The following is a 12,189-nucleotide window of genomic DNA, read 5'->3' as shown; positions in this document are numbered from 1 at the left end:
TAGTTCATGTCTTTCTTCTCTCCATTTAGGTAGACTGATTTTCTTTCCTTTTCCACACATATGGCATGCGATCATCAAAGCATACCCAGCATGGGGGCTGACTGGGTCTTGATATCTCTACAACCATAACGAACCAACTGGAATCTCTGATTTATAAAACCCAATTCTCAGGGGAGAGTCAAACTAAACATTTTATCTTTTAGAGTGTTTTTGTTGGCTCAATCAAGTACACTTCAGGTAGAGCAGTATATAATACCACAATCATGGTTGCGGATGTGGTGGGGAGGAAGTAGTAGGTATTTAATGAAGGAGGATATTAATGAAAGAAACAAAGTTGAGCAGATATCTCTAGATGAAACAGTATTCCACAATAAAGACTTTAAAAATGTAGTTTAAATGGAAGAAGAGGGAGAGAAAGTGTACTTTATGAAGGGATAGATTATGTTCATGTATATATATGATAAATAATACATGTAATTATATACATAACATTAGAGATGGAAATGTAAAGAATAGAATGGACATGGGATTCCATGTGCTAGGAGCTTTGCCTTCCTACAACCTCTCTGATGTCTTCATCAGTCAAATCGTCCTCTTTACTGTTTCCTGATGGGACCTGGAATGCTCCTGTTGGGGACTTGCACTGGCTGCTTCTCTGCCCGAAATAGTTGCATCACAGAGATCTTGGTTCAAATTCCACTGCCTTCAGATAGTCTACTCAAAGGTGACTATACAAAGAAGCATGTATTTTTTACTCTATAACTTCCTTATTCTGCATTATTTCACTTAATAATGATCACCACATAAAATGTTGTTGTTAAGTGCTGTGGAGTCAATTCTGACTCATAGTCACCCTGTACAGGGTTTCTGAGGAGTCGCTGGTGGGTTTGAACTGCCAACCTTGTGGTTAACAGTCCAGTGCTTATTCTACAGTACACAACAGGATTCTGTTATTTACTATTTCATCAATATTTTATTGCTCCCTCAATACAAAAGTATACTGAAATAAAATTTAAGGGTAATTTTTTTAAGGTTTTTATTGTGGATTGAGTGAAAGTTTATAGGGCAAATCATCAGTTTTACTTTCAACAAATCATATACCTTGTTTCATTACAATGATAATAATCCCCTCTGTGTACCATCAGTTAACAGTCTTTCTCTCTAATCACTTTAGCTCCTCTTTTTTGAAAACAAAAAACACTCAGGCATATATAATAATTTAAACCAACAAAGGGCACATCCTGCAAGTTTGCCTCCTGGCCTCCAGCTCTTCGTCCCTCTCTTTCCATGAATCTAGAGTCCTCAGCTGCTCCCTCTCTCCATGTCCCCATCTCTGCCTCCATCTCGGGTGTTACTGCTTATCTGGATAAGGTCTCGCATTCCGCTTGTGCTCTTCTCCCTTGACGGTCCTAGGATTCTTTGTTTCTAGACTGCAAAATTAACTACACCTGCATTTTTGTTACAAAACTTCTACCTTTACAATTGTGACAGTTGCAATTAATCATAATGATCATTAGTCACTGTTGAATTATAAGAATCTTATCCACATCTCTTTTTACCAGACCCATCTAGACAAGATGAAAACCATTCAGAGAGGACTCTTTTTCCCCACACACTGTTAAACTAAACTCCCCCTTGAAACCTTGTAAGCCTGTCACTTCGTGCCTTTATCACCCCCTCATTTTAGGTAGCCAATGTCTAAGTTGCCCGTCCCTATCTACCCTATGTACAGAAGGGATAGCATTGATACTTGATGTGAAGACTCCTTCTCTCTCTGTTGGTATTTAGAGTTACTACCTGAATGAGTAAAGGTCAAGTTCATTAAACTGTAGCAATTTATCCTTGTTTCCTTTATTAAAAGGTGTTTTGTTTTTTTTTTTTTTTTTTTTATCTTCCTCTAGTCGAGTTCTTATTATCAAGCCATTGAAGCTAGGTCAAATAGGTACTATTTGCAACTTTGGGTGTTCTTGTGCACTTCCTCTTACTTCATACCAGCTGGATGCTTCACTCTCAGTTATAGCCCTCTGTGGCTATGTCCTTGTCCATCAGGTGTCCCCAGATCTCACCACACTTTGGACCAACCAGCCCTTCCTCTTTTCTCTCTCATCTGCAGGTCAACAGGAGTCTATGGAACGTGGTTGAACTCAGCCCATTTCTTCACTGCTGCATTTCCCTCTCTTCTACTCACAGGTTGACCAATGTGGTCGTCAGCAAGCTTACATACCTGCTCATGTGTTCCCTTTGAGTTTCAGTCTCAGAGGGGGGTTTGTCCTGAAAGAACGTAATTGCTTGCCTTGATGGCTTCCTGGCAAAAAAAAACTGCTTATTTTTGTAGTAGCCAGTCATACTGCCATTTTTGTTTTGGGTTTTTCCTGATGATCTTTCTTTGAAAAGTTGTATTTTCTGTCACTCTAGCTGTTCCAGACTGATCTGCTAGTCCTTTCTAATGGGAATGTCCCACCTCAGAAGGTTCTGGATGAGGCTCAGGATTCCACCTAAGGTCCTATACACTGCAAATGCTCCACTGGAGGCCTATTTCACTGGGCAAGTTGTAGAATCCCTTTTAGATATTCCAATCAGTTAAAGGCTGAAGCTGGGCTTTCACACTTTCTGTGATCATGTTTCCCGACATTCCTTTCTATCCAACTCAAGTGTCCATTTTACAATAGTAGCCAAGGGAAACCAATACACATAAGGCAGTCAAGCATCTTAGTATTATATCCCCTCTTCAAACTATGCCTTGATCCCTGTATCACAGAGCCCTGTTGTTCCAAGGTTGAGCATGCATCACTATTTACCTCTGTCCCATTTAGCCCATGCAAACCTGTCTCAGTGTTTCACGATTACGGTGGGTTTTTTTCTTTGTTTTTTTAATGTGGGTTTGCAAGGGAGAACATCAATTTTACATTCATCCTATCGTACTTCATTTCATTGCAATGATTACAATCCCCTCCATGCATCATCAAACAACCAAAGGGTACACCCCACAGGCCTGCCCCCAGTGGTCAACACACAACCCCTCTCCCTCCCTGGGTCCAGTGTTGCCAGCCTCTCCATCTGTCCACATCATCATCTCTGCCTCCATTTCTGACGTCACTGCTTCTCTGGGTGGGTTCCCCGCACTCCACTGGTCCCAGGGACCTCTGCTCCTGGACTACAAAGTCAGTCACTCCCCACCTTATGTTACAAAATATCTACCTTTACATTTCCGACTCACAGTCCTGATAGCAATTATTCACTATCATACCGCACAAGTCTTATCCCCATCTCCTTTCATTAGCCCCTTCCCAACAGATTGGAAATCATCGAGTGGAGATTCTACCTCCCCCTGCCCTATCTGGATCTAGGCTCCCTCTTGAAAGCTTGTAAGCCAGTCACTTCTAAGGGAAAATGTTTTTTAAGTTAATTTCACTGCTGCTTTCCAGTGCATTTAACAATGTTGTTATTGTTGTTGTTGAGGGTGGTGGAGTCAGTTGCAGCGCATAGCAACTTGTATAAGGTTTCTGAGACTGTCAATATTTGCAGGAGCAGAAAGCCTCATCTTTCTCCGATGGAGCTCAAACCACCGACCTTGTGGTTCGCAGTTTCGTGCTTATACTTGTTGTTGTTGTTAGGTACCGCGGAGTCAGTTCCGACTCATAGCGACCCTGCGCACGATTTCCAAGGCTGGTAAATCTTTACGAGAGCAAAAAGCCTTATCTTTCTCCCTCAGAACAGCTGGTAGTTTCAAACTGCTGACCTTGTGGTTACCAGCCCAATTCGTACCCACTACGCTACCAGAGTTCCTTATAGTACTTGACACAAAATAATTGGTCAAAATATTTGTTGAATAAAAACAAGAAAGTTTCAAGGAATTTCTAGAGAAAAATGATTGCCTTGGGAAAATGATTGTTTGTGACCATGGGCAAGGATTGCTAGTCAGTTTCAACATCACAGTGAAGATATAATCTTTGGAATTCCATGACATTTTCATCTATGTGGTACTAAGTAATATATGTTGTTGTTGTTGTAAAGTGCCGTCGAGTCGATTCCAACCCATAGCGACCCTATAAGTGTTTCCAAGGAGCATCTGGTGAGCTTGAACCACCAACCTTGCAATAATTAATAAAACATTTTTTAAAATACAGATTGTAGTATTTTTGTTCAGTTATTGATCAATTGTTGTTGTTGTTAAGTACCGTCAAGTCAGTTACGACTCATAGCCTCCCTGTATAGGGTTTCCTGATGGGTTTGAACTGCCAACCCTGTGGTTCACAGTCCAGTTCTGATCCTACAGCTCCACATAAGGAGTCTTACTTATGGTTAAATCACATTGCTCTTGTCTCTTTTCTGCAGTTTTATCAGCAATATGGAACCAGGAAACCAAACACGTGTTACAGAATTTATTCTCATGGGACTCTCAGAAGAGGCAAAGATGCAGCCCCTTCTGTTTGGGCTATTCCTGTTCATGTACCTGACCACCTTTATTGGGAACCTTCTCATTATCCTGGCCATTATTACAGACTCCCACCTCCACACGCCCATGTACTTATTTCTCTCCAACCTGTCATTTGTTGACATCTGTTTCACCTCCACCACTGTCCCAAAGATGCTGTTAAACATTAAGACACAAAGCCACATCATAACCTATGAAGGCTGCCTCAGCCAGATGTATTTTTTCATGTTTTTTGGACAATTAGACAACTTCCTTTTGACAGTGATGTCCTATGACCGATTTGTGGCTATCTGCCACCCACTGCATTACACAGTCATCATGAGCCCCAAGTTATGTGGCCTTTTGCTACTAGCATCCTGGCTGCTGAGTGCTTTGGACTCTCTGCTGCATGACTTAATGATTTTGCGACTCTCTTTCTGTACAGAGTTGAAAATTCCCCACTTTTTCTGTGAACTTAATCAAGTAGTCCACCTCGCTTGTTCTGACACCTTCCTCAATGATGTAGTGATATATTTTGTAATTGGACTTCTTGGTGTTATCCCACTCACTGGGATCTTTCTTTCTTACTCTAAGATTATATCTTCCATTTTGAAAATGTCATCAACTGAAGGCAAGTTTAAAGCCTTTTCCACTTGTGGGTCTCACCTTTCAGTAGTTTTCTTGTTCTATGGTACATTTGTTGGAGTGTATCTTAGCTCTGCTGCTACCCAAAACCCCATGGAAAGTGCAATAGCTTCAGTGATGTACACTGTGGTCACACCCATGCTGAACCCATTTATCTATAGTCTTAGAAACAAGGATATCAAGCAAGCCCTAAAAAAAATGATTAGCTAGAAACATTCTTTATACAGAAGGATGCTTTTTTCAGGTTTTGGTAATGGCTTATGAGTAATAGAGTTCAAATACCAGAAGGTCTCACTCATGATATATTTAACAGTTCATATAAAAGCCTTAATTTTATCTTATTTAGAGAGTGTGGGATAAAGCACTGGACAACAGGGTCAGTTTGAACCACAAGGTTGGTGGATCAAACTCACCAGCTGCTCCTTGGAAACCCTGTACATGGTCGCTGTGAGTCAGAACCAACTCAATGGCACTTAAAAATAACAATAATTAATATCTTATATTTTAATTTTTTTATATTATAAATAACCATTTCTTCTGTATTTCCATCTAGAAGTTTTTACCTCTATGATTGTGTTCTCAGAGTTCAGTTTTGAAAGCAGAATCTATTACATGAAAATTTAGCAATAAAATATTTAATACAGGCTATTGGGAGCTGTATTAATTATAGCAAGAGCTGGAGGAAAGAAGGAGCTGTCCATAATTGTTGCTGTTGTGTGCCGTGGGGTCGGTTCCGACTCATAGCGACCCTATATAGGGTTTTTGAGGCTGTAAATCTTTACGGGAGCAGAAAGCCTCATCTTTCTCCCATGGATCAGCTGGTAGTTTCGAACTGCTGACCTTGCGGATCGTAGCCCAATTCGTAACCACTACGCTACCAGAGCTCCTGAATAGATGAAAGTAATTGCTTCTTGTATTATCTGCTTTTGGAGAAAAATTATTTTTCGTGTCAATTCTTTGTACCAGTTGCCAGGATTTGTGTTAATCTACTACAGAAAGACATCACATCTGAGTTAACATAAGCATTTGGAATCACCATCTGATTAAGTTTACAATTGTCTATATTCGCTTTCCAAGATCTACTTTTCTTCAGCATTATTGAATTCTTTAAAAAGACATTTTGAGAGGCGGGAACACTGACAAGGAGATTTCTCTTGGTGTTTTCTACCATGTTCACTTACAGATCATGAAACTATTGCAGGTATTCTACCTATTGCCAACAATAACTTTCCAGTTATGCCTTTTACAAATTAGGGAATAAAATCAGGATCCATTTGTGAACATTCTGAATAATTTGGGAGTCAGTCTAAGGTTAATGCTCCATTCATCATGTAACCAAAGAAGTCATTATGCTAAGCCATAGTGGTGTTTTGGAATTAGTGGTAACTCAGAGTTAGCCTTTGGGCAGGTACACAGCATCATGATAAATGGTGAAAAAAACGAAAGTCAAGGATTTGATTCTACTTGGAAAAACAATGAGCACAGTCAGGAAATCAAATGGCTCATATCCACAAGAAAGTTGAACAATGAAAAAAGGAAGACTGAAGAAGCATTGATGCATTTAAATGTTGGTGTTGTTGAAGAATATTGAACAGGCCATCGAATGTCAGAATGAACATATCAATAGTAGAAGAAATACAACTAGAATGCTTCTTAGAGAAGAGGATGTTGACATTTTTTTCCAGCTTACTTCAGATAAGTGAAGAGGAAAGACAGATTTCTAGAAAAGATTTGGTAGAAGGTGAGTGAAAATGAGGGAAAGCCTCCGGGAGATGGGCTGAAACACACCAACTACCATAAGGAATATTAAGTACTGATTTCATGTGTTTTTTTTCATTTACCCAGTTCACAATTTTCCAGATAAAATGTCACAAGTTCCTAAAAAAAAAGATAGTGGGAGAGAGAAAATAAAAAAGAGAGGAAAAATACACAGTAAAAATTTGTGACAGCTTTACAAGCTTCTTTTTACCAGATCTAGATTTGGATTTTGGAGCTTTTTCTCTTTGGCTATACAGAGTGAGTGGGACCGTAATTAGGTGCCTTTCTTTTTTATATATGGAGGTACTATGAATAATTGTTTAGTTCTAAAGATTCCTACAGTTTGATCTAACATACTGACCATAAAGCTAATTGCTTAAGCCATAAATACCATACATATGATATAGTTTGGTAGTACTAATTCAGGGTGCTACTATATAGATGGAACTCAGGAAGCCCCCAGTTTAATTTACCCACTTTACCTCTCTCATGCCAAGGATGATCACAACCAAGCTACCCAATGAAGGTGTTGCATCTTTCAGCAATGTATTTCTAAATCACTTGGTGAGTGCAATTGCCTCTGAGCCTTTTGTAAAGGCATGCTTGGCATGTGTGTGATTAAGTCACACATTATAAATTACCATAGTATCCTTTTCTCCTTGCACTTTGAATTTCTTCCTCTTTATTGTAGCAAAGTATTTATGGAACTGATCTTCATTCAGAGGAAGCAGAAACCATTGTTTAACCCAAGCATCAATCATTTTATAACAATTGTAGAACTATGTCCATTCATATTTCAGTGGGACTTTTGAACCCAAAATTATTCATATAACCTGAATCACCATATTTTTCTTATTATAAAGCTGTTTTTCCCTTTTCCATGAACTGGCACCCTTCAAATTTTTCATAAACATATGCTCCCAGGTTTTTATAATAAAAATTAGAAGGACCTTGCAGTGATTTTTAATCTTAGACATCTCCTTGGTCACATTTTGCTTTTGTCTAACTGCAGCTAGATGAACTGAATAAACAGAGTCATTGTACCGAAAAGAATTGGTTAGTGTTCAGAAATTTCAGGATGTAGCATGTGATCAACAACTAATAGTATTGGAGTGTAGAGTGAAGATGGCAATCTGGAGATATACACCACACTGACTTTCTATAACAAAGACCTGAAAAACCAGGTGACACAGATACAGATGATAATCCTGGAACCCTGAGTTTCAAACAAAAGGATAAATAAGAAGGTCAAACTGATTGGAAGAAGAAACTGAAGGAAAGTAGCAGGAGGTGAGATATACAGCTGACCATTGTCACCTATCCCAGAACATCACAGTCATTTCCTGTCATTGCAAAGCAACATTCTGGATGAGGAACATAAGACGGCAACTTCACAGAATCCACAATAACATGGAGATACAGCCTAGAAAAATCCAAGTGAAACAAGGTGAGCGGAATACAAGGTCTAAATCAGGGAAGTGAAGAAAAGAGAGATTCCAGAGACTCAGGCAATCAGAGAGCAGGGTTATTGTTGTGTTATTGATAGGTGCCGTTGAGTCAGTTCCATCTCCTAGTGATCCTATGTACAACAAAATAAACCACCGCCTGGTCCTGTGCAATGCTCACAGTCATTGCCTCTTGTTGTAGCCATTGTGTCAGCCCACCTTTTTGAGGCTCTTTGCCTTTTCCATTGACTCTCTTTGCCAGGCAACAAAGCGTTCTCCAGGGATAAGTTCCTTCTGATACCATGAGATTGTCTTACCATCCTCACTTCTAAGGAGCATTCCGGCTGGCTGTACTTCCGAGACACATTTGTTCATTATCTGGCAGTTAATGGGATATTCAATATTCTTTGCCAACACAATAATTCAAAAGCATCCATTCCTCTCTGATCTTCCTTACTCACTGTCCAGCTTTCACATGTACATGAGGTGATTGAAAATACCTCGGCTTGGGTCAGGCACACATTATTCCTCAAAGTGACATATTTGCTTTTTAATACTTAAAAAATCTTTTGCAGCAGATTTGCCCATTGCAAGACATCATTTTATTTCTTGATTACTGCTTCCATGGCCATTGATCGTGGATCCAAATAAAATAAAATCGTTGATAGCGTCATTATTTTCTCCATTTCGCATGATGTTGCGTATTGACCCAGTTATGAGGATTTTTGTTTTCTTTAGGATTTTTGAAGTCCTTATTGAGGACTTTAGTCATTGATCTTCATCAGCAAAGGCATCCAGTCCTCTTCACTTTTAGCAAGAAAGGCTGTGTCATCTGCATATTGCAATTTGTTAGTGAGACTTCCTTCAATCCAGATACCATTTTCTTCTTCATATAGTCCAGCTTTCTGAATTATTTGTTCAGCATGAGATTGAATAAGCATGGTGAAGAGATATAACCTAGTACATATCTTTCTTGATTTTAAACCACATAATATCCCCTTATTAGGTTTGAATGTTCTTGGTCTATGTACAGGTTCCACATGAGCACAACTAAGTGTTCTGAAATTCCCATTCTTAAAAATATTAGCCATAATTTGTTATGATCTATGCAGCTTATTGCCTTTACATCCTCAATAAAAAACAAGGAAATGCCTGTTGGGGTTTAGATCCAGAGGAGAAAATCTTTCTGTAATTGCCCAGACATTGAACAAGTGACCAGGAGACAGTCTGAGAGACATTAGTTTGTTGCAGAAAAGAAAGTAAAAGAGATGGTTTCCCAACAGGGAAACTTACTGACCAGGAACAAGAATAGATGCTGTTTCCAGTGGTGGCCAGGTGAATAATCAATATTTTCCATGCTGAAAGGCGCTTGTGAGTCTCTTTTATGTGGCAAACAAGTCTATTATTCCAAGAAAGGAGGGAGGGGATGGTATGAGGAGAGTCCTATCTCCAGCCAAGACTTGGAGAAAAACAGGAAAAAAAAGCCCAGTGCCTGTTACTCCCTAGTAGATAATTAGCTAGCCCATGGGAACACAAGAGTTTCGGTATGCTGGGTCAGGGATCTATACAACAGGGGGCGAATGACAGAGAGAGAAAATGACAAAACATTTCTCCTGGCTTGGCATTAGTGTGACCATTTTGTAGAATTCTGCTTTTGTCCCTACAACTCCTTTCTGGTATTCTGTGCTTTGAGCCAAGATTCATCTGACATCAGTGGTGATATCCCTGGTTCCATATCCTCTTCTGAATCCAGCTTGACTTTCTGGCAGTTACCTGTCTGTGGACTGCTGCAACCATTTTTTTTTTAATTATCTTCAGTGAAACATTATTTGTGTGTGATATTAATGTTATTGTTCAGTGATTACTGTATTCTGTTGGACCACCTTTCTTTGGAATGGGCACAAATTGGGATCTAGTCCAGTCATTTGGCAAGGTAGCTGACCTTCAAATTTCTTGGCATAAATGAGTGAGCAGTTCCAGTGTTGCATCTGTGTGGAGGGTCAGAAAAAAAGAGAAAGACCCCGATACGATAGATTGACACCGTGGCAGCAACAGTGGGCTCTAACACAACAATGATGAGGATGGTGTCAGACCAGGCAGGCTTTTGTTCTGTTATGCATGAGTCAGAATCAACTCAACAACACATAACAACAACACTAGCATTCTATCGATTCTCGGACACTTGTTTGAAATCAATGTGTTCAGTGCACCTTGGACTTCTTCCGTCAATGTAACCAGTTCTTGACAATAAGTCACCTCCTGACCAATGCTTCTTGGCTCTGTACTCTGTGTATTTCTTCCATTTTCTTTTGATGCTGACTATAATTCAATATTTTCCCCACTGAATCTTTCAGTACTGTTACTCAAGGTTTGTGTTTTTTCTTCAGTTCTTTCAGCAAGAAAAATGGCAAGAGTGCTGTTACCTTTGGGCTTCTAACTTCAGTTCTTCACACATTTCATAAAAATATTTTATCTGTCTTGTCAGGTCACTTTTGAAATCTCCTGTTCAATTATTTTATTTTATCATTTCTTCCAGTCACTTTAGCTTCTCTACATTCAAGAGTAAGTTTCAGAGTCTCTTCTGATACTCACTGTGGTCTTATCTTATTTCTTGTCTTCTTAATAACCTTTTGGTTTCTTCATGTAAAATTGTTCTTGATGTCTTCCCACAACTCATCTAGTCTTCGATCATTTGTATTCAATGCACCAAATCTGTTCTTGAGACGATCTCTAAATTCAGGTAGAATATATTCAAGCTGCTGACATGCTAGATCTGTGGACTTTGTGGCTCACAGTCCAGTGCTTAACATATTGAGCCATTGCGCCCCATGTTAGAATATGGTGGAGAGCAAAAGTGATTGGACAGGGTGATGTTATGTAGATGAAGGGGATAAAGAAATAAGATTAAATGGTATAGAAACCTCATTCCTGGGTACATTTTCTTTCTCTTTTCCTAGTTTTCTTAGCCTCACTTTAAAAAAAAAAAAGACAATACTGAAACTTGTATTTGTTTTCCAGGTGTGCTGTAACAAAATACATCAAGCTTGGTGCCTTAAAAGAGCAGGCATTTATTCTCTTTCAGTTCTAGAGGCCACAAATCCAAAAAAAAAAAAAAAGATGTTGATAGGCCTAGGCTCCTTTCAAAGACTCCAGAGTATTCTTTCTTACCTCCCTGGCTCCTGGTGTCTGTTGGCATTGTTGTGACTGTTACCTTTCCATCATGACATATTTTCCCTTCATCATGCACAATGACCTTGTTGTTAGATTTGGGGCCACCTCGATATTACAGGATGATCTTTTATCTTGAGACCTTAACTACATCTGTATAGTTCTCTATTTCCCAACAAAGTTGCATTCACAAGTATCAAGGGTTAGGGAAGGGGCATATCTTTTGGGGATCACCATTCAACCCACAACACCTGGCAATTTAGGATGCTAGATTACAAAAAACCCTTGAAGCACATACTGGAGAATTCAATATTCTTTGGACATGTTAACTGTTAATAAGCCTTGGGAATTTAAAACCATGCCCTAGCCCAGGCTACCTAGATAAAGCACTGGTCCTTATTTTTTCTATTTGAAAAATAAAGATGAAATAATATTGTTAAGGTCCTGAAGCCAGATTTAGTTGGTGTCCAAGAAACAGTCAATAAAAGAAGTATTGTCATCTGAGAGACAAATAGTAAAGTCAAGTAATAGCCATTATAATTTCTATGGGCTTTCATTCTGCCAAAAGTATACAGTTCTGATTTTTACACGCTTAGCACAGTGCTTGCAAAATTCCAGGTGTCCTTGAGGGAATGAGTTGCTGAGCCTGGAAGTTCAGGACCATAGTCATTGAGACACCATGGTCAAATGGCATAGCGTAATCCTCAAAAACAATATTCTAAAGCCTACTTTGGTGAGTAGTAACTTGGATCTTAAAAA

The 12,189-nt window shown here is 39.2% G+C and overlaps 1 protein-coding gene across 1 annotated transcript; it reads left to right on the top strand.

Moving 5' to 3' along the window:
- The first annotated feature begins 4,348 nt into the window (after nt 1-4,348).
- Nucleotides 4,349-5,269, top strand: LOC102831728 (olfactory receptor 7A5-like). The gene has a single exon (XM_006877503.1). It carries the CDS (start codon nt 4,349-4,351, stop codon nt 5,267-5,269), a length of 921 nt encoding a protein of 306 aa, XP_006877565.1.
- The last annotated feature ends 6,920 nt before the right edge of the window (nt 5,270-12,189 follow it).

Source organism: Chrysochloris asiatica, unplaced genomic scaffold, assembly GCF_000296735.1.
Source record: "Chrysochloris asiatica unplaced genomic scaffold, ChrAsi1.0 scaffold00518, whole genome shotgun sequence".
NCBI lineage: Eukaryota > Metazoa > Chordata > Mammalia > Afrosoricida > Chrysochloridae > Chrysochloris > Chrysochloris asiatica.
The sequence above is the reverse complement of the archived record's forward strand: the minus strand, read 5'-3'. Positions and strand labels throughout refer to the sequence as shown.

Bases quoted from the DNA above. Each gene is read 5' to 3' on its own strand.
- LOC102831728 (XM_006877503.1), top strand. From the start codon at position 4,349: ATGGAACCAGGAAACCAAACACGTGTTACAGAATTTATTCTCATGGGA.